General features: G+C 41.9%; 1 protein-coding gene across 2 annotated transcripts in view; it reads left to right on the forward strand.

Moving 5' to 3' along the window:
* TAF1 (TATA-box binding protein associated factor 1) overlaps positions 1-25,697 on the forward strand; it is a 29,329-nt gene that overhangs the window by 2,239 nt on the left and 1,393 nt on the right. Inside the window, exons 5-39 of one of the 2 annotated variants that reach the window (XM_041485350.1) lie at positions 487-560; positions 2,465-2,683; positions 3,120-3,341; positions 3,504-3,705; positions 4,584-4,697; positions 5,000-5,167; positions 5,550-5,677; positions 5,785-5,892; positions 6,720-6,893; positions 6,977-7,150; positions 7,234-7,338; positions 8,402-8,602; positions 9,454-9,595; positions 9,984-10,114; positions 10,652-10,732; positions 11,127-11,276; positions 11,415-11,534; positions 11,703-11,878; positions 12,565-12,800; positions 14,060-14,267; positions 14,505-14,670; positions 14,819-15,030; positions 15,277-15,385; positions 15,580-15,678; positions 16,251-16,428; positions 17,713-17,780; positions 18,178-18,300; positions 18,645-18,737; positions 18,814-18,898; positions 19,382-19,449; positions 19,528-19,644; positions 22,364-22,489; positions 23,983-24,081; positions 24,295-24,445; positions 25,198-25,375. In XM_041485350.1, the coding sequence (XP_041341284.1) occupies positions 487-560; positions 2,465-2,683; positions 3,120-3,341; positions 3,504-3,705; positions 4,584-4,697; positions 5,000-5,167; positions 5,550-5,677; positions 5,785-5,892; positions 6,720-6,893; positions 6,977-7,150; positions 7,234-7,338; positions 8,402-8,602; positions 9,454-9,595; positions 9,984-10,114; positions 10,652-10,732; positions 11,127-11,276; positions 11,415-11,534; positions 11,703-11,878; positions 12,565-12,800; positions 14,060-14,267; positions 14,505-14,670; positions 14,819-15,030; positions 15,277-15,385; positions 15,580-15,678; positions 16,251-16,428; positions 17,713-17,780; positions 18,178-18,300; positions 18,645-18,737; positions 18,814-18,898; positions 19,382-19,449; positions 19,528-19,644; positions 22,364-22,489; positions 23,983-24,081; positions 24,295-24,445; positions 25,198-25,375 (5,005 nt within the window). The remainder of the gene's footprint in view (positions 1-486; positions 561-2,464; positions 2,684-3,119; positions 3,342-3,503; positions 3,706-4,583; positions 4,698-4,999; positions 5,168-5,549; positions 5,678-5,784; positions 5,893-6,719; positions 6,894-6,976; positions 7,151-7,233; positions 7,339-8,401; positions 8,603-9,453; positions 9,596-9,983; positions 10,115-10,651; positions 10,733-11,126; positions 11,277-11,414; positions 11,535-11,702; positions 11,879-12,564; positions 12,801-14,059; positions 14,268-14,504; positions 14,671-14,818; positions 15,031-15,276; positions 15,386-15,579; positions 15,679-16,250; positions 16,429-17,712; positions 17,781-18,177; positions 18,301-18,644; positions 18,738-18,813; positions 18,899-19,381; positions 19,450-19,527; positions 19,645-22,363; positions 22,490-23,982; positions 24,082-24,294; positions 24,446-25,197; positions 25,376-25,697) is intronic. The other variant, XM_041485351.1, reaches the window with a different exon arrangement.

Consider the following 25,697-nt stretch of genomic DNA (forward strand, 5'->3'; position numbering starts at 1 on the left):
CTGCATCTGGAGGTGAGTGTTTGTGGTGGTGCAGGATTGCCTGAAGCCTAGGGTATTGTATTGCCAGTGACTTGAAATATTGAAATGCCCATATTGACAATGAAACTGTTTTTTTATCTCATCCTCTCAGTTGTGGCTGGGGAATTCACCTGGAACGCTTAGGATAAAATGAAAGGTTAAACCAGAATGGTACTTAGAACGCCTGCACAGGCTCAATTTTTGCATAACTTCATATAAACAGTAAATGTGGCACTATGGGGTTATGCTAGGGGAGAGGGAGGAGACCTGTTTGTTTATGAGGTGCTTGTTCTATTGTAGTATCTGAAGATGGAGACGGTATCATTTTGCCCTCCATCATTGCTCCTTCCTCTGCTGCCTCCGACAAGGTGGATTTCAGCAGCAGCTCTGATTCTGAGTCAGAGATGGGACCTCAAGAAGCCAGGCAGGCAGAATCCAAGGAAGGCAAACTCACACTTCCTCTTGCAGGAATCATGCAGCGAGATGCTACCAAACAGTTGCCAAGTGTTACAGAGCTCTTCCCAGAATTTCGACCAGGCAAGGTATTGTAAGAGATATGTGGAAGAGATGTGTGTCATGTAAGCCCTCTAAATATGCATTGTACACTGTTTAGGGGTATCTGCTCAGTAATCACATAGATGTTCTTGCTCACTCAGTACTTTCTTTAGCTTCTGTGTGCTGCTGTTTCCAGATTGATTTTATCTAATAATTTTCCTGCCATTTGCAGGAATCTCTTAAAGAGCATCCTGTAAATCAGGGTGTGAATGTTTTGCTGACCATAGCAAAGGTCTGTTGATTTGATACTTTTGCCAGATGATTAAAAACCAGTGCTAATCTGTCTGCTTCCTGGCTTTTCTGGTAAATACTTGCTCCTCCTTTTATGCTGTCCTGAACCTGATGTGCTTTTCTTGTAACAATTTGTGATCTGTACCTTTACTTAATTCTCTCTCGAAATTGCTCCGAGCATAAGTTAGAAATCACCTCAAAGCAAGTTGGTTCAAAGAATGGTTGGGTTTTGCACAAAGCAAATCCATTACAATTCTTTACTAAATGCTCCCAAATAGAAAATGCAGATTATGTATTTCAGTAATTATTTTGGAAGTTTTAAAGCTGTCAAGGATAGAGGAAAAGGTGCCTCAGAGTTTGTGTAAGGAGCTGAATAACTTGCATAATTAGTGTCATGTTTTAATGATTTAGCTGAACACTGTCTATTGGTAATCTAGGTGAAGCTCTAGCACAGAAGTTTCCCTTCTCAGTGTTTCCTAGGCTTTTGCAAGCTTGGTGTTTCCTGTGTATCAGTTGGTGTGTTCATTTCTTTGATGCTCAACACATAATGTCAGACTCAGTGTTGGGTGTGCCCAGTGGGTGCAGAAATCAGTGCAAGCAATTAATGCTGAGCACTTTCCATGATTAATTCATGAGCAATAGAACTGACGAAGCCTAAAGCCCTGCAGATTTTGCTGAGGATGGGTTGCTGTGCATGTTAATATAGCATTGTATTTTTGGATAAAAGCTCCTAAAATAGCATGTGCAGAAGCAAACTTTTGTGTCCATTTAACTTGTTAGCAGTTTAACTATGTCTGAGACTTTTGGTCTTCATGACAAGTCATTGAAACTGGATAAAGGGTTTGTAAATAATCAGTGGGAGTTTTGGAAAGAAGGTGTACATGGATATAGGGAGAGGTGGACAGAGTGGTCATATAAACATTTCCTTTGGGGATCAGTGTAACAGATTAACAGAGACCATTAATAGGGTGTATCTGCAAATCTTTGGTTCTAATTCCTGTTACCTAAATATGTCAGTTAATTTAGAAATAATTTTCTACCTCTTTAAGAGAGTTCTTAGAAGAAAATAATAAATATAAGTGTTTAAAAACCAGCAATCATACCCATGGAAGGAACAGGAGAGAAAATGTATCATTACCAAGAGTGCAGGTTTTGGAGGTGTGCAGTATAGGGGAACTGCATTATAATGGAAGTAAAAATAAGTGTATTATTTCTGGGCCATATTATCTATCTGTTTGCTTAAGAAATCTCTATATAACTCTCTTTTAGCTTGTCTCTTTTGCTGATAATTTTATCAACTCTTCTTCAACCTCCATCTGTCTTTCTGAAGATTGTGGATTGTTCAGAATGAAAATCAGTTGCTTCCAGGTGGTGTCTAACCACATGTCCAATATGTAAAGGCAGTCTTTCTTCCCTCTTTCTCGATGTCTGAAATTAAGAATATATCCTTTTGAAAATGAGGGATCCATCAAACAGAAGGATCAGAAACTTTTTTTTTTCAAGTATAACAAGAAGCTGTTGATTGCATTGGGAGCTGGGGTTGTACCACAGGCCAAGCTTCTGAATCTCAGAGTGCTCTCTTGCATTAGTGTTCTTCAGGTGAGAGCAAGCATTCCATAGTGTCTGTTTAAATCTGATCCTCTTGTTTTTCCCATTGCAGGTGCTGCGTTTCCTGCGTCTCTTTGGCCCTGGGAAGAACGTTCCGTCGGTCTGGCGAAGTGCCCGGAGGAAGCGCAAGAAGAAGCACCGGGAGCTGGCACAGGAAGTGCAGATACAGGAGGGTGAAGTTGTGGTTGAGAGTGGAGTGGAAGGAAAATCTCCTTGGGAGTATGAGTTTGCTGCTCCTCCCCCTCCTGAGCAGTGCCTTTCAGACGATGAGGTGGGATATCTGAGACTTAGAGAGGGTCACCAGCTAGTGCTGGGGGTAGTAGTGGATTGGACAGCAACTTTTAGAGGAAGGAGCTTTTCCCTCAAAAGAAAAGTGGAGAACAGAGTTGGCTTGTATTCCAGCTGGGCAGCAGCTCTTCTCCAAATACTAGTCAGTGACTTCAGGTGATTGCTTCTTATTGAGAAGGCTGCATCTATGGTACAGGATCAATAGGAGAGCTTACCCTCTTTGTATCAAGAAGAAATGTCTGTGTTCTTGGAAGTCTAATTGCAGAACATTCTTGAGGCAGCTAGTAAGTATGGAAAAGAACTTCTTAGAAACACTTTTCTTCTATGAGAGTAGGCTGGGAAACTCGGGAGGAAGAGACCTCTTACTGACATTTAGATAAACCACCAGTGTAACCATTCCCTCCTTTGCTGTGCTTCAGATTACCATGATGGCACCTGTGGAGTCGAAATTTTCCCAGTCCACTGGTGACACAGACAAGGTGACAGACACCAAGCCCAAGGTGGCCGAGTGGCGCTACGGCCCTGCCCAGCTCTGGTACGACATGCTGGGCATCCCCGAAGACGGCAGTGGCTTCGATTATGGCTTCAAGCTGAAGGAGAAGAACGAGGAGGAGGAGGCTAAAGGACACACAGAGGAGGGGGTGAGAGGGGAACCGTGGGGCAAGGTGTGGGGATGGATGTGGGGATTGCTGCGCAATGAGAATCTGGTGATTCTGTGCAAAATGAGATGTTGAATTTTCCTCCATTAGTTTGGAAGGATGTCTTTCAAGTCATGTCTTCCAACAATTATTACTCCCTTCCAGGATGCAGAATCATCGAAGGAGAAGGATGATCTGCTAGCTGATGAGCATTTCCTCATGGTGACACAGCTCCAGTGGGAGGATGATGTCATCTGGAATGGGGAGGATGTCAAGCACAAAGGGACTAAGACGCAGCGTGCCAGCTTGGCAGGCTGGCTGCCGTCCAGCATGACCAGAAATGCCACTGCCTACAATGCCCAGCAAGGTGATCAGGGCTCTGACACCAGCTTTGCTTGCTGTAGTGAGCTGACTCATTACGTGCTCAACTGCAGCACTTAGTAAAATTGTACAAATACAGTTGCATGTCTCAAATGTAGAACATAATTCCCCCTGTCAGGGAGTGCTTTTTGGAAAAATCACAGCTCCACTGAGAATTCTGAGACCTGGTTTCTTTCCAAAACCAGAATAGGTCACTTCTGTTAAAAAACCCCTATCCCAGCTCTGTCTTTCTTCTTCCCATGTGGAATACCAGATGCTGGATCCATCTACATTAATATCAAGGAAAGCTGGCCTTAGGATTTTCTCTTTTTATAGGCATGTGGAATTTTGTTTACTTTTGCTTTTAGTTTGAAGAATTATGTAGAAGTCTTCAGAAGTTTCTGCTCAACTGAAAATTGTATTTTTTTTCTAGATAGGAAGTAACAATTCTTACGAGCCTCAGACTTCTTTTAGACATGGATGCATTTTACATTGAAATTGTTTATTGTAGAATGAATGTTTGTCTTCTGTTTGTCATATCTTATCCTGCTTCTACAAGGAGAGACTAATGGGGATGTCACAACTTTATTGGGTACCAGTGTCAATTCTGTAGTGTTCAGCTGTGAGTACAAGACACTGAGGCATTGGGTGGGTGAATTGGAGGTTCTTTGAAGAGGCTGCAGACTCCAGCAGTCAGCTCTGTGTGAAGTGTGTTTGTTTAAGCTTTCCCAGTTCTAATGACACATGTCACTCTTTGGGATATGAGCAGTAGCTTTTCAGGCTGAAATTCACTCTCCATGCAACCCCCCAGTCCTGGTTTGAGGCACTGCAGTGCCCCTGACCTCCCACTCAAGCTGACCTTGCTTTTGTTTTCTTTTTCTCTAGGTTTGAACCGCAGTGGCTCTTTGCTCAATTCACCACTTCCTCTAGCACAGAAACCCAATGTGGCAGGAGTCCTGGGCATAGCAAAGTGCAAGGAAAAGGCCCCTGAACAGCAAGGTAATGGCTCATGAATAGGTGCATGTGACACTCATTTCTGTGGTAGAAGGGCTACTTGTTTGCTCTAAAACTTTTTGGAGGCTGTGTTTCAGAAGAGCAAAATCTCTGAGCATTGGTAAAGCTCAAACTTGGGGCTCTACTTCCTCTTTGCTTTCAAGATCAGTTTTCTTTTGCTTTTTAGAGGTCCTTCCTCAGGAAGCCTGAAAGATGGGGAAGGTAGAGGCAGTAAGATGTGGGAATGAGATCTGAAATAGTTTTCTGTGTATAAAATTCTCAAGGGTTCTACTTTATGATTGTTGCAGTTTCCCTGGATGAAGACAAGCCCTGGTACTCCATTTTCCCAATTGATAATGAAGAGTTAGTGTATGGCCGTTGGGAAGACAATATCATCTGGGATGATCAGGCAATGGAAACCTACTTGGATCCCCCTGTCTTAACACTTGATCCAAATGATGAAAACATAATTCTAGGTATGTTTATGGCATCCAGAAAATTGAATTGACTGTGAAAAGACGTGGGGAAATGAAAGCAAGGGTTTATAATCACACTGTGGTGGAAATAAATGGACTGGGGCGATAGTTAAGGCCTTCCTTTGTTCTGGCTTTTGAAGTTAATTTGCAAGTCAAAGGCCTAAGTAGGAGGTGGCAATGCTAATAACCTTTATTTTTGAGGTGTACACATTCGACTTCTAAGTTAAATGCACTGACAGGAAAGTAAAAATTAATGCCTTGAAAGTTAAATCCAATGTGATTAATCTGACTCTTGATGTGTTCTAGGAGTGATTGTCTTAATTTGACTTGCATGCATGTTGGTTTGAATAGGAAAGGTAGGGATGTAAACTTGTGCTTTTAGAAATTCCTGATGAAAAGGAAGAGATGACTTTGAACTCTCCATCCAAGGAGAACAAGAAAGAATCTTCTCTAAAGAAGAGTCGGATCCTGTTGGGAAAAACAGGTGTCATCAAGGAAGAGCCACAGCAGGTCAGCAAAAGCTTCAGCATCATCTCCAGGGTTTGGAATGATGAGGAGGGAATGAGGTTTTGGGATTTTTTTTGACGCTTCTCTCTCTGTGTTAAAAATGGAATTAGAACATGTCTCAGCCAGAGGTGAAGGATCCCTGGAACCTCTCCAATGATGAGTTTTACTACCCCAAACAGCAGGGACTTCGAGGAACCTTTGGAGGCAACATCATCCAGGTAGTCACATAGTCTTCACTGTGAGAGAGCTTGAGTGTCTTGGTAGGAGGTTTCTAGCTGAGGGTACGACTAAAGATTTGTAGAAAAACAGGATTTAGCTTACAGCAGGTTAGTTAAGACTTGATGAGAGATATTTTTAATGTTCAATTAAAATGAGGAGTTTGAACTAATTTTTATTGATTGCCCCATCAAACTGAGATTTAGTTGCTTGATCTTCCTGTGTCGTGCTCGCCATGCTTTTGTTTTGTGTCTTATTATGTAGTACTCTTTGTAAACCAGTAGTGGGAGGGGAGAAGGAGGTGCAGTTTGTACTTCTGCTGCTACTGTGTGTCTTAGTCTGAATATTATAAAATTGATTTAGTTACTGATGAACATGAATTACTGCTCACCAGCCCTAGGTGAGGAGATGATGTTTTTTTTCTTCCTTCTTTGTGGAATTCAGTGACTTCTAAAACCTCATCTGACTCCAGCATCTTCTGTAATGGGAAAACTGTGTAATTCCAAATTAATTTCTCCCCCATTGATAGAGATAATGGCTTTACATGTAATTCCTGATTAGTAAAAAGATCCCACCATTGGGTACCATTTGAAATAGTAAAATTGAAGTCATCTCTGTACGCAAAGGAAAGATCTTTATATGGAAGTAAGCACTTTTCTGTTAAAAGGCATAATTTTTGATGACAAGTGAGTTTCAATGCAATTGTGTTTCTGCTAGGAGACCTAAAAATATCCACGGGCTCTCTTATTTAAGGTTTAACAGGATAGGAGGATGGTCTTACTTTTGAGGTGGTGATGTCCCTCTTAGCACAGCCTTTGTTCTGTACCAGCACTCCATCCCAGCAGTGGAGCTCCGCCAGCCGTTCTTTCCCACCCACATGGGTCCCATGAAGCTCCGACAATTCCATCGGCCTCCCCTGAAGAAATATTCCTTTGGTGCCTTGTCCCAGCCCGGGCCCCACGCTGTGCAGCCTCTGCTGAAGCACATCAAGAAGAAAGCCAAGGTACAGCTGTTGCTGTGTGCCTGTGTGTGGCTCCTGGGCGGCGTGTGAGCTGTTGTGCTGACGCTGTCGCTGTCCCGGCGCAGATGAGGGAGCAGGAGCGGCAGGCCTCGGGCGGGGGGGAGATGTTCTTCATGCGCACGCCGCAGGACCTCACTGGCAAGGATGGAGACCTCATCCTGGCTGAGTACAGTGAGGAGAACGCCCCTCTGATGATGCAGGTTGGCATGGCAACAAAGATTAAAAATTACTACAAGAGGGTGAGTATGCACATTCTGCTGTGGACAGCGATTTCCCTCTGCCTCTCACTGAGAGCTGACAGCACTTCCATTGCACCTTCCAGAAACCTGGCAAAGATCCAGGAGCTCCAGACTGTAAATATGGAGAGACTGTTTATTGTCACACTTCTCCCTTCCTGGGTTCTCTGCATCCAGGCCAGTTACTGCAGGTGAGGAATGAGGTTTTGACATTTAAAAAACTGATAAGTTGAATGTGGCATCATAGGCAGAGTACCTTTTACAAGCCCTATTTATTCAATCACAAACAATGCTCGGCTTCCAAAAAAAACACCACCTTCCTTTTCAGTTCCAGTTTATGTCTCGTTGCTTACTTGTAATAGTAATTACTATTACTAATTTAGTTCCTAGCTTTCTTTTGTTTTTTTTTTTTTTTTTTTTAAATCTCTGTTGCATGCTTTTTAAAGTTGTTGTAGGAGTTACAAGAATTGCAGGAAGTGAATCTTTGCTGTTTTTCTTAGTAATGGCATTAGAAATAGTGTTAGAGAGGACTGATGGGAAAACCAAAGCTGTTTGAATGCTGGGGGAGCTCAATAAATAGGTGTTGAAGGGGATAGAAAACATGGATTTCTCACAGTCTAGGATTTTATATGTACCTTCTGAGAGCTGTACTTCTAGTTTTTGGATGCCACTTACTAGTCAGGTGTACAGACTTCTGCTTTTATGAGCTTCTCTCTGTTGTTAAAATATATACATTTGAGATGGGGAGAGGAATTAAGAATGTTACAAGGACCACCTGGCTAATAATCCCTTAATGTAAATATAAATAGATTTCAGTTAATGCTTGCTGCTCTTCCTGCAGCAATAATTCTTCCATTTTGTACCATAGGAAAAAGGTAAGGTGAAGGTTCCATATTAGAGATTTATTACAGAACTAACAGTGCTAATTGTGTGTTGGGCTGGTTTCTGTGGTTATTGTGCCCTTTTGCAGATGTGTTCTTTCTGCCTTGTTTTTGAAAATGCCTTCTTAAAGGACCTGAAGTACCTCCAAATGTCCAAAGAGCCCTTCAATCTCTGCATTTGTTCTAGTGTTTCTTAAGCTTTTGTTCTTCATCCTTGACTATTCCCTGCACATCTACGTATGCTGTGATTTAAATAATGGTATACCATTGCAATGAACCTTGGGGTGTTGTTTTGTCTTAAGATCTTTTTTGTAGATTGTATCACAGAAGATTTGATCAAAACTTTTGAATTTTGATTTGTTTCACTTAACAGGCATTTGAAAACAATCTTTTCCGGGCCCCCATCTATTTACATAAGATGCCTGAAACAGATTTCCTGATCATCCGGACACGACAAGGCTACTACATTCGAGAGCTGGTGGATATTTTTGTAGTTGGACAGGAGTGCCCACTCTATGAAGTACCTGGTCCCAACTCTAAGCGAGCTAACACACATATCAGAGACTTCCTGCAGGTATGTCATCAGAGATTATTTGGGGATCTTGGGGGGTCTTTGGAGCAAGCCCATGGCATAGGCTTGGGCCTTGGGACAGTCTTGATTTGAGGATCTCATTGTCCTGCTGTGACTCCCTTTTTTAATTTGTTTGTTTTCTTGTGAGGTGAGAGCACTGCAAGAGTTGGATGTTAACCAGACAGGCCATTTTGGTTTTCATTTAACCAAAGATTTATAGCATGTCTCTTCTGTTTTAATGGCATTCTATCTCATAAGTAAATGGTAAAGGCTTTTTGTTACCAGAATAAAAGGTTAGGAGATTATATAAAATGTACAAAATTGAAGAAGTTAGAGTGGGTTTTGAAGTGGTTGTGCTGTGTAAAATGTCACCTATGGGTTTACCACTGTGCTATCAAACAGCACAGAATTAGAGTTGCCTCGTAGGTCTTTCTTAATTTTCTAGATCTTGTGGTGGTTAAGCTTTGGGACATTCCATGAGCATTCAGTAATTATCCTCAAGTTCATATTTTGGAGAAAATTTCTAGTAATTTACTGTCAACTTAATTCAGATTTGTAACTCCAGAGGTATTTGCAGAGCAGGAAAATCCATGCTGTTCACAGAATTTCTGTGACAAAGCATGAACATTTCTAATGTGATAAAACAAATTTTCAAGACAAATATTTTTTCCACATTTCCTTCTCAGAAACAGCTGAACCTGAAGCAGACACGCAGCTTGGAAAACCTCACTGAGTAAATTTATGAGAAACAATGTTTTTTAAGTAGCGAGTCTGAAGCAGTCACCAGAAGCATCGTGTGTACTATGCGCAAGCAGGTTGATTGTTTCTTGGGACAAATGGGTGTTGTTTTGTAGGTTTTTATCTACCGGCTCTTCTGGAAGAGCAGGGACCGTCCGCGCAGGATCCGCATGGAGGACATCAAGAAGGCCTTTCCCTCCCACTCCGAGAGCAGCATCCGCAAGCGCCTGAAGCTCTGCGCTGATTTCAAACGCACAGGTGCTGAGGGGTTTTCTGTGGTGCTCAGCCATCCTGTGCTGCTCTTGGAGCTCCAAACACAGCAGAAGGAGGGAACTTCTCCTGATAAAACATTCTTGAAAGCTTGTAGAACTGAGATGTAATCTGACTGGGGTGGTTTTTTTCCAATTTTTAAGAAACTTTCTTATGGCACAAGTGTGCTTCATGGTGAGAAGTGACTATAGTTCAGACATTTTTAATGACCCTTTGGGCAGTGACTTACTCATTAAAGACACGACACAGATTCCCTTCCCTCTGTGTGTGGCTGTGTTGTGTTTTGCAAGCAAATACATGCATATGAAAGCTGGGACTGTGATGGCATCCAGCACACATGGGAAACTACTCAGTGTTTGACCTGTGCATTTTTCAGGGATGGACTCAAACTGGTGGGTTTTAAAGCCGGATTTCAGGTTGCCAACAGAGGAGGAGATCAGAGCCATGGTGTCCCCAGAGCAGTGCTGTGCCTATTACAGCATGATCGCGGCCGAGCAGCGGCTCAAGGTAAATCCTGCTAAATCCAAGGCAAATTACTGACACCCTGTGAGGGGTGAGCCTAGGTGACACCTCCTCCCTGACGGTAATTTTGCTATAGAGTAGGCAAGTTAGGTCCCTGACTGTTGTGCCACTTGCTGAGTTTGCTGCTGCATAAAAGGGAGTTAAATTTTAAAGACAGAAACACTGTATTCTTACCGCCTATTATCTGAGTATTGAATTAGCTGTGCTCAAAAGTACCAAAGGGAAGGTACAAGAAAGGGCTTATGTTTATACCTGGAGTTCTGTAGCAGAAAGTAACCAGCAGGTGGCTGTAAGAGACACTGAATATTTTTTTGAAGTTCAGTGCACTGTTTAGTTACGGAGTTTGTCAAAATACTGGGCAGTTTGACATCTCTGCTACTGTTGGTCATTGTGAATCTTGCAGACAACTGTCTATAGAAGTTTGCTTGTTCAGCATGGCAAGTCTCCATGACTTCTACTTCTGTCTCCAGTAACCTTTCCAAGACTTCAACTTCTGATTTTTTCCTTAATATTTCTCTGCAGGATGCAGGTTATGGGGAGAAATCCTTCTTTGCTCCAGAAGAGGAGAATGAAGAGGATTTCCAAATGAAGATTGATGATGAGGTATCATCAGAGTTATACATGTGTGTACACCAGTATATAAATTTGAATTGTGGGAGAAAAATGAGGTCCTTATATTTAAAGGACTTATTTAAAGTCCAATTCAGTGTTTCCAATGTTCACACAGCTTTCCTGGGAGCTTCTGCTGACAGCTCATACCTGTCTTTGGTGATTGTTCTTGCAGGTCCTTTCAGGGCTAAGCTTTTTTTACCTCAAATGCCTTTTTGTGAGTTCCTCAGCACTTTAGTTATTCATTGAAGTGTTATCAGGGCAGCTGAAGGATCAGGAAGAGGAATTCATCCTCATTGTATCAGTTGAAAAGTTCTCAGTATGACTGGAAGAATTGCAAAATAAAAGCTTGTAACAGGGTTATGATTGTTTATTTTCTCGCTGGCAGGTGCGCACGGCTCCCTGGAACACCACACGAGCCTTCATTGCTGCTATGAAGGGCAAGTGCCTCCTAGAAGTGACTGGTGTTGCAGATCCCACTGGTTGTGGGGAAGGATTTTCTTATGTCAAGATTCCAAACAAACCAACCCAGCAGAAGGTATAGTTCCCAAGGAGCAATAGCTGGGAAGTCATGTGGGAGAAGTGGACTAAATAAGGGACGTAAGGAAGAGAAAATATCAGATGAGCCTAGGAGAAACTCCTATGACATTAATAGGCTGAATCTTCCTCTGAACAGGACGATAAAGAGCCTCAGCCAGTGAAGAAGACAGTGACTGGCACAGATGCAGATCTGCGCCGGCTTTCCCTCAAAAATGCCAAACAGCTTCTGCGGAAATTTGGAGTGCCTGAGGAGGAGGTGAGTGTGAGCCCAGGGCAGGCTGCACGCTTCACTAAGGCTTTAGCAGCTGATGGTGGAAGGGACTTAAAAATTTCTGCTTTGACCTCATGTGGAGAGGGCTGAGATCCACAGCCAGGTACCTGAGCTGTGTGTCTCTAGAGCCACTCCTTGCCTTCCTCTCTGCAGATCAAGAAGCTGTCCCGGTGGGAGGTGATTGACGTGGTCCGTACGATGTCCACAGAGCAGGCACGCTCAGGGGAAGGGCCTATGAGCAAATTTGCCCGCGGCTCTCGGTTCTCTGTGGCAGAACATCAGGAGAGATACAAAGAAGAGTGTCAGCGCATCTTCGACTTACAAAATAAGTATGTCCTTATCTGATGTTCACAGCCTTGGACCCCACCCTGTCCCCACCTCAAAAGTCCAGCACTGTGCATGCCTGGGGCTCGCTGATATGTGGTGGTGTAGGTGTTCACTCAACTTCTTGGGCTTATGAAGTACAGCACTAGGAAAGAGACCTTTGGCTGTTAATAGAAACCCTCAGGTTTACTGTCTTCTTGTCACAGACCTTTTGGAAGGGTAGAATGTGTTGCAGAGTCACAGCATGAGATGTTCTGCAGTTTCACACATCAGTAGTTCACCACCTTATTTCCTTTCCTTTCCTGTTTTTTTTTCCTGTAATGAGCAATTTGCCATCTCTCTCGGGTAGCAAGTACCAATTCTATGTCCTGTTCTTAGAACTGCCAGAATTCATACTTTATTCCTTGTTCTAGCCTGAGACTTGAGAGTGGTGAGGGAATAAGGTATTGTTAATGAAGAAGAGATCAACTATTTGGAGAAGATTGTCTTGAAACAGTTTATCTTTTAGCAGGAGTTAAAAGGAGGGCTGGGAAGGGAATATGTTATGCCTGTTGTAGTAGTGATTTGTATCATTAATTCTCAAATCTTTGCATAATTTTCACCTTTGTATTTCTGGGAAGGTAACAGACTGTTGTTATTTTTAATTTGGGGGGGCAACATTCACTGACTTCCAGGATGCCTCCTATTTCAGGGTGCTGGAATCCACTGAGATCCTGTCAACAGACACAGATAGCAGTTCAGCTGAAGACAGTGACTTTGAAGAGATGGGAAAGAATATTGAGAATATGTTACAGAACAAGAAAACTAGTTCTCAGCTCTCTCGGGAAAGAGAAGAGCAGGAACGGAAGGAATTGCAAAGGATGCTCCTGGGAGAAGACAATGACAAAGATAGGGGCAAAAAGGACAGGAGAGACAAAAAGGGGCTGTGTAAGTAACTGCAACCACCAGAATTATGCCTGGGAAGGGATGCAGGACTTTATGTCAGGCTGCAAAAAGATCTGGCCTCTCAAGATTCCTTACAGGGAGAATGTATAAACATGCTTATCTGGGGCTTTTCCCTCTCTGGGGGTTCTTCCTTCTCTTGAGCACTTAGTGGCTGAAAGTACATGTGAAGTGTATTCTTTGCCTCACAGCTTTTGTTTATTTTGAACTATAAACTTACTCTGGTATTTCTTTAGATAGTCACTGCTGCTTCCTGCTGAATTTTTTTTTTTTTTTTTTTAATTTTTATTTTGAGTGGGGAGCTGTTTTTTCAGTATTTTTCTCAAGATGTCTTCACACATAGTTCCTGCAACCATCTTAGGGTTGTGTAGTTGCATCTTCTGTGTACACACAGTTTTGTGTGTGAAGCAGGCACAGTCTGCAGGCTGATAGCAGTGTCTGTTACACTGTGTGCTGTGGCAGCATGTTTGGAGGTAAATTGGGCAGCTGCCAGATTTGGATCTCCTGGAGATGTGCTTGTTTTAAGTGCATTCCAGCAGAGAACTTGACATGTCCCTGACTGGCTGGTAAAACATTTGGCTTGTGAATGAACTTCATGAAGGTGCCCATGACCACTGTTACTTGTTGAATGTGTGTGAGCAAAGCTGAGCTCTGCATCTGAGTCAATGTTATTGTTGCCATCTATTCTCAAATTGGGAATACATCGCTAATAAATAGTTACTGGATTATTTATAAGGCAAATGTGGAAGATTTTTGATGATTATTACCTCATGAAAAGATATCCAGTGTTACTTTGTACAAAACCTCTCAGCCTGAATTATGAATGGTGCTGGAAAGATTCTGTGCTCACTTGACACACTGGTTGGAGCATTCTTTGGAAAACTGGATAATTCTTGACCCTCAGTTTCTGCCAGATAACCATACCTATGATGAAAAGCACTGTAACTAATCCACGAGCAGGAGCAGATGCAGTTGCATTGCAGGTTGCACCTGTGGCCCCTTGTTGACTGTGGCTGTTCTTTCTGGCTTTATAATCTATGTGGATAATTAGGTAGCTTTGTTTCAGCTGGATTTCATGTCATGATAAGAGAACATGAGCAAGCAAGGGAGAGACATCTGTTAGGTTTTTCTGAATGCGTGTCTTGGAAGCTTTTAGGCCAAAACTATCTGCTGTATTTAGATGATGCCATTTCTACAGTGTGGAAAAAATTAGAAGCAAATAAAACATTTTCTTGTGACAACAGCTTCAGCAGCCTCAGCAAACTCTCACAAGGATGATGACACTGCCTCTGTGACCAGCCTGAATTCCTCTGCCACCGGCCGGCGCCTGAAGATCTACCGCACGTTCAGGGACGAGGACGGCAAGGAGTACGTGAGGTGTGAGACGGTGCGGAAACCCGCAGTCATCGACGCCTACTGCCGCATACGGACCACCAAGGACGAGGAGTTCATGTAAGGCCTTCGTGCTCTCCTTCTTCTGTCTCCTAACTTTGCCTACAGGCTTATCTTGTTCCACTGACAGCATGAAGAAATGTAGAATTGAGCACAGTCATTGTGGACAGAAAGAGAGTTAATGGCTGTCCTTTTGGAGGGTGTTGCAAACTTGATGCAGTGATTATTCTGCCAGAAGAGTACCTGGTAAATCATGAACTAGACTGGAAAATTTCTGTGTTTTTTTCCCCCACCCAGACGGAAGTTTGCTCTGTTTGATGAGCAGCACCGTGAGGAGATGCGGAAGGAGCGGCGCAGGATCCAGGAACAGTTACGGAGGCTAAAGCGGAACCAAGAGAAAGAGAAACTCAAGGGGCCTCCAGAAAAGAAGCCCAAGAAAATGAAAGAGCGTCCAGACTTGAAAGTAAGCATTCCATATGGGTTCTGGCTACTGGAGAAATTTTCTGTTCTAATGATGTACTAAAGATCTCACTGGGGGATTTTAATGATGCTTTACCTCAAAACTAGGAGCCCATATGTGAATTCTGACCCATCACCTTCTATTTTTGCAGCTCAAATGTGGAGCATGTGGTGCAATTGGACACATGAGGACTAATAAGTTCTGCCCTCTTTACTACCAAACAAATGCCCCACCTTCTAATCCTGTTGCAATGACAGAGGAACAGGAGGAAGAGCTGGAAAAAACAGTTATTCACAATGACAATGAAGAACTCATCAAAGTTGAAGGAACAAAAATTGTCCTGGGAAAACAACTGATTGAGAGGTAAGGGAAAAACCGAGATACTGGTGAGGATAATAAGAATAAACAACATAGAGCTTAATGCAGAATACTTATATGTATATTAGTCACAGGAATAAAGTGACAGGGCTTTACATAAACTGCTATTACAGTATTTTGTTTGAGCATTTGGTATTATGGCAGATGGAACCAAAGTCAGTACTGGGGGACAAATGGTCTTGATTCACGTGAGGGCTGGAGGAAGTATTGTGCTTTTTTGTTTGTGCCTAGTGCTGATGAGGTTCGCAGGAAATCTCTGGTGCTGAAGTTTCCTAAGCAGCAGCTTCCTCCAAAGAAGAAGCGTCGCGTGGGGACAACGGTGCACTGTGATTATCTCAACGTGAGTGAAGTGTTACTGAGCTGAGTGCAGCACCTCCATTTCTGTTTGCACCAACTGGCCAGGCCCTTAACTGCTCCTGTGCAACCTCCTTCTGCCTGCCCAGAAAATTAATAAGCTAAATTGTCTAGGATTTCTGTGAGTAAATGTTTTGTATCTTGGAGCTGCCTTCATTTTTCTGCCTCTGGTTTTTTCAGCGTCCCCATAAATCCATCCACCGGCGGAGAACAGATCCCATGGTGACACTCTCATCCATCTTGGAGGGCATCATCAATGACATCAGGGATCTTCCCAATGTAAGTTTGAGCTATGACACCCAAATCCTGCATCTCAAGCAATATGGTTGAAGAAGGGTATGTGTTGTAGACACCAGAATGTGGTTAGTTTTGTATGGATACATGTTCAAAGCACATATGTGATTTTTTAAATTTTTTTTTTCAACAAAACCAACACTAGATGAATGAAATGTAGCAGTGTGTAATGCTTTTATATATGTGCCACTGGAGAAGATCTGTCCTTCACTCTTTTCTGACCAGACTTTGCCAGAAACTTGCAAAATGAAAAGATTAAAGGAAAGATTTGAGTTGAAATGAGAATTTTAAAATTCAGTTTCTTGACTTTTGTGCTGCAGTTGTAAATACCACAAATTGTCTGTGAGATTTTCCTTCTTATAGTGGTATTAGAAATTATTGTGTGGAAGAAAGTGTTTGCCATCGTGGGGTTGAGCTTATTCTGTTTTCCCTGGTGCAGTTAAGGACCTGTTGCTGTAAAGGTTTTATGCATTAGTGCCTGTTTAACTGTGGAGGTTAAACTGAGATTAGCTGTGTCATTACTGTGCTAATAACCATTTGTTACTTTTCCTTCTCAGACATACCCCTTTCACACGCCTGTAAATCCAAAAGTTGTCAAAGATTATTACAAGATCATTACCCGGCCCATGGATTTACAGACCCTGCGTGAAAACGTCCGGAAGAGGCAGTACCCATCCCGGGAGGAGTTCAGGGAACACCTGGAGCTCATTGTGAAGAACAGTGCCACATACAATGGTAAAAACACAGGGAAATCCTGCTTCTGCTAATACACTGTGCATGGATGAGCTGTGGAACTTTTAGAGTCAACAAAAGAATGTAAAAGCAGAGCAAATTCACTTCCGATGGCAATAGTGAACGTATATTTTTCCAGATGTACCTGAAAGATTATATTAATGTTAATGAACTAATTAATAAATAAGAAAGAAGTGAATTCCAGCACGTAGCAACAACTAAACGTTGACTGTGATTGTGGTAAATGTGGTAACAGTTATGGGTCTGTGTCTTGGGGCGATGCAATGACTGAAGACTTCTGCATGTTTCAAGTCCTGCCTACCTCCTTCATAGCTGAGTAAAATATTGTTTTCAGTAGATTGCATTATTATGCTTTATTGAATGAATCTTCCAATGCAAATAGGAATAGTTCACACCCATTGAAGGCAGTTCCTTGGAGCACGCTGCTTTGAGTGGAGTTTGCTGTCATGATTTTGCATATTGTGATTCTTAGTCGTAATAAACTTTTTCCCTATTTGGGAAGGTCGGGAAACTAGTTGAAAAAAAAGGAAAGAAAGCTAGTTTAGAATATAAGTGTAGATTCTGTGGTAGAGTATGTATCTGCTGGGGAAAAGTGCTGATTCATTGGCTTTATTCTGACTGCTGACAGAAGCATCATTGTCCAAAATATATTAATTTGATAGAAAAACCTCCCAGCTGCACTGAGTCTGTCTAGGCTGTGCAGCATTGAGGGTGACACTGACAGCACTGAGTTTGTGCCTTTGCTGCTTCCTTTATTATTTTGACAGTTAAATCTCTGATTTATTCTAATAAGTAAGATCCATTTTTTCATTGTTCTGTTGCAAATGCTTGTTTCCATGTCTGAGGAATCCTGAAATTATTTAAAGCTGTGGGTTTTTGAATATTCCTTAAATGTCTATCTTGCCTTCCTTCGCAGTTCTGCTTCACTGACTGGACTTAGTGAAGGAAACAGAAATTTTGTGATTTATACTGTGAATATTTGGCAGAGGTGGAGGGCTTGGAGGCCAGTCTGCCACAGGCACAGCTGCTTTCCAAAGGGTTTCCAAACTTTACTAGAATATATGCCAGAAATGTTATTTACTACTAATAACATTTTCTCATATAAAATGCATGCTGAACTTGAACAACTGTGTGTATTGAAAATATACTTGAGTATATTCTCCTAACTGTGCCAGAAATATTATCAATGATGCTTTAGGAGTAAAGATAAATCATATTGTGATACGGTCTTTTTAATCAAGCTGCACTTGCTGTGTGTGTTTGCAGGGCCAAAGCACTCACTGACACAGATATCCCAGTCCATGCTTGACCTGTGTGATGAAAAGCTAAAAGAGGCAAGTTCTGTGAATGTGTTGTGATCAGAATGGAGGGGGAGGGATGATCAGGGGTGGTTGAAGACTTTGGGAATAGAGGATGTGCATAGGCAAAACACAGGGGTTTTGCCTGGGAGAGTAGTAGAAAATTAAGGGAGTTCTTCCTCCTACCCCAGAAGATATTTGAATTTTTAACATTTAAAACAGTTCCAATGGGAGCCTCTCTGAAAAAACCAAATGCTTTTTTCTTATTCTAGTTGCTTTATCTTATCTATAGGCTTATATCTTGACTATTACCTCCTGTTAGTTTCAAATGTTTTCATAAAAAGGTGCATGGCAGCCTCTCTGGGACAGAGTATCATGATAGTTCAGTTATTAGTTTAGGGTCAGCCACTGATTTTCCCTGCTTCTTTTGCAGAAGGAAGATAAACTGGCTCGATTAGAAAAAGCAATTAATCCTCTCCTGGATGATGACGATCAAGTGGCCTTTTCCTTCATTTTGGATAACATTGTGACTCAAAAGATGATGGCAGTTCCAGATGTATGTATCTCGAGTGACTGTGTGTGATGTGCAAAACGTGCTGATCTTGTTGTGGAGAAAACAGGGCTATTGAATAGGAAAGTCTTCTGTAAAATTATCAATTTGTATTATATGTTCCTACTGTCAAATAGATATCAACAGGCCTAGTTAAAAATCCAGCTGGTAGATCTTTTCTCTGTGTCCCTCCTGAACCTAAATGATTGGATTCAAGAGGTCTTGTTATAAATACCTTAAATACATTTGGAGTGTTAATCAGTTCTGCAGACATGACATGTGTAGCTCAAACTGTAGAAAATTCTACACAGAAGCTTTCTAAACCTGTTTTCTTTTATTTTTTTTTCCAGTCTTGGCCATTTCACCATCCAGTTAACAAAAAGTTTGTTCCTGATTATTACAAGGTGATTGCTAATCCGATGGACCTGGAGACCATCCGCAAGGTGTGTAGCTTGGACTGAGCAGTCTCTTGAGAGGTGTTGGGACTTGATCACTCACTGGGTGACAATTCTCTTCCAGAATATCTCCAAACACAAATACCAGAACAGGGAGACTTTCCTGGATGATGTTAACCTCATCCTTGCCAACAGCATTAAGTACAATGGTAGGTGGTGGAAATGAGGCTTCAGCTGCCTTTTTACTTTGATTCATTCATCTGGGCACCTGTACTGCCAAAGTGTGTTGAAGCATGAGGCTGTGATTCATAAACTTGATGATTGTTTTCCTTTCCTGAGGAAAGAGATGCTTTAACGGTGCTGTTTTCACTGTCACATGGAGCTTTATTACCATCTGGTGCAGAATGGGGCAGTTGCATTTGGGGAGGATGTTCTGCTGCTCAGTACATGTCTCTGATCCAATGATTTGTTTCTGGAAATTTCCTTGAGACAGGGTACAACCTTCCTGTGTCCTAAATCACACTTTTATTGCTGGAACAAACTGGTTGTGCTATTTTAGCTCTGCTTTGTATTTCTCCTTACATCAGGAGTTGGGATTTAGGGGTCTGTGTAACCAAAACCTGTCCTGCTGTCTCGGCAGCTGGAATTGAAAAAACATCAGAATGTATAAAGAGATTTGTTTCTTACTACAGGGTCAGACAGCCAGTACACAAAAACAGCCCAGGAGATTGTAAACATCTGTTACCAGACTTTAGCTGAGGTATGTGGACAGCTTTACTGGAATATATACAGTTTGAATTTTCTGTTCTGCAACCTTAGCAAGCCTTTTTATTTTCAGTATGATGAGCACCTGACTCAACTCGAGAGAGACATCTCTACTGCTAAGGAAGCAGCACTGGAGGAGGCAGATCTGGAAAGTCTTGATCCTATGACCCCTGGTCCCTACACTCCACAGGCAAGTGACCAAGCAAGGCTTTCATTTTCTTTTAGTTTCAGTCTCCTGAGTGTTTGATCCCAATTTTCCTCTTTGTTTCGTGTTCTCCATCTGTTTGCAGTTTGTCTTTTAGTAGAGTATCTTGTTGGATGGTGTGCTAACACTTGCTTTTTAAGAATAAATGTAAGAAGCAGTTCTGATGCTTCAGAGAGTGAGATACCTAAGACAAAGAGAGACATTTCCCAAGCAAGTTGTAAAACTGGCCTACAGATGAGCTGTGTACAGGCAGGTACAGCTGAGTGTTGGTTGGAAGGTCAACTGTGCAAGTGTAACGTTTAGAAACCGTCAGAAGTCAAGCAGTGGACAGGTAAGGAGAACATGAGGACAAAACATGGATGTAGTGCTGAGAGGAATCCAGGGAGCTGTTTGGTAGTGGTATTGTGGGAAAGGCTCATTGCTGTGGGTAAAGGAACTCCCTAATAAGGTCAGCAGAGTCCCACTGTAACCTCATTGCTGGGATTCGTTACATCTCTTGGTTCCAGTTCTAGTGGAAAATAAGTTTTTTAACTTTTATCATTATATTATTGAAGACAGTTGTGTGTGTCAGGTATTTTCTTTGTGTTACAGAGCGAGTTCATGCTGGGTTTCTTTTCAATGTTCACAGTTTGGCAAAGATTTATAAGCTACTTAGACCTTTCTTTAAAAAAAATCTTATTTTGGGTTGTTTGATGTTTTTAAAATCATCAGTTAAAAACTTCCACCAGGAATGACAAGTTAATTCATGAAAACTAAAATTAACTTCGGAATTTGCCTAGGAAAGCAGGGGATGTCATCTGAGATGTGCCTTTTGTTTATTTGAAAAAGTTCATAGGCCTTGGGAAAGATCTCTGTGTTGATAATTGAATGATAAAATGCAAAACTTGTGGTATAGGAAGACAAACCAAAGCTTTCTTTGCAGTTGTTCAGCCCAGTTGTAGACCAATAATTTTTTGATTCTGTGCAAGTCTGATGTAATCACATCTGCAAAGTTGCATTTAATTTTAGCAAAGTCAGAGCAGAAAGAAGGGCTTGAAGTTCAGGAACAATTTAAGATCTTATAAAGATTATTTTTAAGAGAAAAATTAGTTTAAAAATTGTTTAGGCAAGAAGTATACAAAGACTGTATGGCTGAGCCAGGATAGCAGGACACAGGTGGGTTTGGGGCAATATTTAACACCCTCCCATCCATCTCTCCCCACAAAAATACCCAAAATGTAGCATTTTAGGAAGGTGGAAAGTGTTTGCTGGAATTGATGAAATTCACCTGGCTGAGAATGCTGAAACTGAGTATCATGGAAAAAGACCTTCCTGCCTACAGGAAGTGTTGGGCTGTAGGAGAGTCTTTGGAGATGAGTTATTGAGACTATTTGTTGACATACTGCAAGAATTAAATAGCATCAGTGGTTGTCCCAATGCATCAGAGAGTGAGGGACAAAAATGCCATTTTCTTATTTGATGGCTTCCTTCCCAAGAGCAATGTTACTTGGTCTGATTTTATTCCAAGCTGGTGATCAGAAGGGAGGAAAGGAGGCCTGGGCAGGGAACTGTCCTTGCTAAGAGGAAAGAGCTCTCTGAGCTTCAGCCTTGAACTTGTCACATGAAGGCCACCCTTTCCCTCTGCTTCTTGGCTGGAGCTACAGTCCCACACTCCCAAACTTGCCACAGATGGCAGGTCTGGGGAAGATTGCTTGGATTTAGTTCCCTTTTTTAAATGCAGTTGTGACAGCCAACATTTATCTCCCCATATGGGTCTTAAGAGGTTGGCCTCCAGGATATAAAAAGCAAATACAGTTGAGAGCTGTCTGTGCTTTACATGTCTGTTTAAATTCTTAGGAAGCCTATTTTGCCTAATTTAGGAATTATTGCTGTTGTTCTTAAGACTTTCAGTATTGTCATGATCTATGAAGTGTGTATTGTAAGGGAACTTTATTAAAATCCTAATATGTAGTTCTTCATTAACTCTTTAGAGGTCAGTCTGCATGCAAAATGCAGGTTGGCTTTTGGAACACTTTATCCAAATCCCCTTTTTCTTGCTTGTGTCAGCTCTAGGGGTTGAGACAGTGATTTACACAGGACTCATTGGAAGCTGAAGCTTTGCTGTTTCATATGTGCTAGACTTTTCCCAGTTCTGACTGGAGCATTTGGGGCTGCAACACCATTCCCATTATGAGGAAGTAAATGAAAAGGGCCATGCTGAGTCAGACCAAAGGTTGATGTAATCAACTCTCCTGTCTCTGGCAGGGAACAGAAGTAGGCGGATGCAAACATGCAGTGATCATTTCTACAGCAAACCCTCCCTGCTTCTGGGAATTGGTTGTTCAGGCACCTTAAACTTGTGTTGGACCTGAACCATTGTATTCATGAGCTGCAGAGAGGTCTGTTCTCTATAAATTTATTGAATCCTTTTGAAGCTCATTTGTGATTTTGGCCTCTGTAGAATAGCACTGTATAGAAGTACTGACTTCTATTTTAAAATCTGCTATTTGGCAAACTTCAAAGCTGAGGTTTTGAGCCATTGCATTTACCCCATTTGTTCTTTAAGAATAATTAGCTCATTTTGACTAAACTGTGTAATAATATGAACACCATGCCAAAAAGATGCATTTAGTCCTGAAATCCCAGTCTTGCCTCTCAAGATACTGTTCCAGTCTCAGTTCAGTGCCTGAGAATGTTCTGTCTCCTGTTTCCACCTATACTTTAGCCACCAGATTTGTATGATACCAGCACTTCCCTCAGTGTGTCCCATGGTGCTTCATTCTATCAAGATGAAAGCAATTTGTCTGCTATGGACACTCCCATCACTACCACAGGGAAGCGAGGAACTCAGGTCAGAATCCTCCATTTTCTCATCTGCTTGGGGAGTTGTCTTGCATGAACAAATTACTAAAGGAGGCAATGACTTCGTAGGAAACAGGTGACAAAGATCAGGTTTTCCTAGTAGAGAAGGGAACATGTTCCAAGAGTTATATTTTCTTCATTTTGACTGCTCTGAGGCAAAAGTAAAAAAAAATAAAAATTAAAGAGCACTGGGAATTGAGACACTGCAAAACAAAGAATAGAGAATCAAAAGCTGCACAAGAATCTGCCTAAGGCCAGGTATTTGTTTGCTTCACTGCTTCTGGAAGTTGAAACCTGGTGACTCATGCTACAGAGGGTTAATATGCAATTCCTTGTTAATTCTGAGTAGGGAAATGGTGAAGGATATTCTACAGATTCACAAGATCATAATTAGATTATTATGGTTGCATCCAGTGACACTTAGGAGCTTTGAAGAGATGGTTGCTACTGTAGATACCTTATAGTTGTAAAAGGAAAAGCAGACAGGTTAAAGGGATTAAAGAATTAGAAATGAACTTGTTACAGTAACCACAGAATATTTTTCCTTAGTCTTTATTCTGTATTAAACAAAGCAATAAATGTTGAAGGAGAGGGAATAGCAGAAGGATATGCAGTAATAGGACCATGAAAATAAATTACCAGGAGGACGAAGGAGGTGAGGAGCCATAACACTGAAGGTGGTACCAGAAGGACTGGTGAGAGCTATTCTGAACAATGCAGGCAAACAGAGATTGGTTATGAATAGTTCTGTGTAGTATTGTAGCCATCTGTAGCTCTGTGAATGCCTTCTAGATTTGGAAGTTTTCAAGCTTTCTGTAGAAATTTATAGTCTTTGGGACAGAATCTGCATGTCCTCTTTATCTTGGACTCATGGGGACTGTGGGAAGAGTTGGAAGAGAAGGATAGAAAAAAGATTTGTGGGGAATGCTGTGTGATTTTAAAATATATTATGAAAATAAGCACTTTTTTTACAACCTAGTGCTATTTTCCAGAAATAACTAGTTGAATAAGGAACTCTGGTCTGTAAGGCTGGAGATTCCCAATTCAAGGATGAGCACATCAAGCAGAAGTGTGTGGAGACTGCTCTGTGATCTTGCAATAAAGAGAAAAAGGATCCTTGCTCTGAGAGTGATACACATGTATTTTCCTTTCTGTCTTTTCCTCCCTGTACTCTCACACCCACCTTTGTGGCCCAGGTCACTCACACTCCCTGGGTGATGTCCAGCAGTGCCCTCCTCAGTGCCACTGCTGTTCTGGGCGATGTCCAGCAGTGCCCTCCTCAGTGCCACTGCTGTTCTAGGTGATGTCCAGCAGTGCCCTCCTCAGTGCCACTGCTGTTCTGGGCAATGTCCAGCAGTGCCCTCCTCAGTGCCACTGCTGTTCTGGGCGATGTCCAGCAGTGCCCTCCTAGTGCCACTGCTGTTCTGGGTGATGTCCAGCAGTGCCCTCCTCAGTGCCACTGCTCTTTGTGTTCCCATCCAGATGCGCCAGGGGCGAGGTCGGCTGGGCGAGGAAGACTCTGATGTGGATATTGAAGGATTTGATGAGGATGATGATGGCAAGCCTAAGACTCCAGCCCCAGTGAGTACATTTACAGAAATCCCAGCCACCATGTAGGGGCTGCCTTGCAGGGCTGTCTGTTGTGCCTGCTGCCCTGAGGCAGGCTCTGAAATGCAGTTTGGAAAAGTTAGCACTGTGAAATGAGGGAATGCTTCAGAGTGGACAGAGTGGGAAATCTGTGATAGAAAGGCAGCATGCTGCTGGATCTTCAGCATCCCTGTTTGTGTGACCCAGGAGGTTGAAGATGCAGATGGTGACCTTGCTGATGAAGAAGAAGGATCAGCCCAGCAGCCCCAGGCCAGTGTCCTCTATGAAGACTTGCTTATGTCTGATGGAGAGGATGATGATGATGGGAGTGATGAAGAGGGAGATAATCCTTTCTCGTGTAAGTGTCCTTTTCTGATTGTTCATTAACCCAGCTGATCTCATGCTTCCATCACAAAAACATGCAGTAGAAAGCAGAGACCAAAGGGGCAGGATGAGTAAACTGGGTGAACACAAATGGGACTGAAAACAGAAGTGCAATAGGAATGCTGTAAGTACACACACACAGGAAAGCAGAGTTAAGACAAGGTCTTGTTGATTGTATTTCATAAAGTGAAACTGCAAATGGTTCTGAAAACACTGCAAGTATGATTTGGTATGCAGAGCCAGGAATGGGTGGTCTAGTAAAAGTACATTTATTTTGATATGAAATAGGGTTATTAATGTTAAATGTAAAATGTTAATGTTAAAACAATGTTATCATGAAAAGTAGTGTTATCACAAACAGGAAGAGGTGTACAGAGGTTATTCAGACTGTTTCTATGTTTTAATACAAACTTATGCAGAAAAGCATATAGTGGTGTTTACCAATGACTTCTGAAAATTTTTAGGGGGGAAGAAGGGGGAATTTTTCAGAGTAGACAAGATATAAGGCCTTTTTGAGTAATGGTGGTAATGAGATTGCTTTGGAATAACATCAGAATTGGGCACTCGTAGGTGGTGTCACCTCCCAGATACCTTTTCTGCCTTGTGGAGACAGGACTTTGTAAACATTCCTTACAGTCAATACTGCAGCCTTGAAGCACAGGCAGTGGGTATGAAGTGACAGAACAAACCTGGCAGCTCCTGACCACACTTTGGTTCCTTACACAGCTATCCAGCTGAGTGAGAGTGGCAGTGACTCAGACGTGGAGCCCAATGCAGTGAGACCCAAACAGCCTCATGTTCTCCAAGAGAACACACGCATGGGCATGGACAATGAAGAAAGCATGATGTCCTATGAAGGAGATGGTGGGGAGACATCTCATGTTATGGAGGACAGCAATATCAGGTAATTAGAGCTCGTTAAAATCCCATCTCTTAAAGATTTTTGAAGTGTTCATCATAAAAACCTGAAGAATATCTCATATGTTTCTTAAAGTTATCTTGTGATTGTTCTTACTGTTGCAACCATAATTACCATTTATTCTTACTGACAGAAATTTGGGGTTGCTGTTAGATTTTCACTAATAAAAAGATGAGTTAAATTAGAAAAAAAAAAAAGAAGAAAAAACCCACACAGTTTTTTCTTTTAAATTAGATGATTTCTTGCACATATGTAGTGGTTTTTGATGGCAGGACAAATAAAGGTTTTTACAAGCTATCTCAAACTA

Source organism: Pyrgilauda ruficollis, unplaced genomic scaffold (assembly GCF_017590135.1).
Source record: "Pyrgilauda ruficollis isolate IOZ18807 unplaced genomic scaffold, ASM1759013v1 scaffold7, whole genome shotgun sequence".
Lineage (NCBI taxonomy): Eukaryota > Metazoa > Chordata > Aves > Passeriformes > Passeridae > Pyrgilauda > Pyrgilauda ruficollis.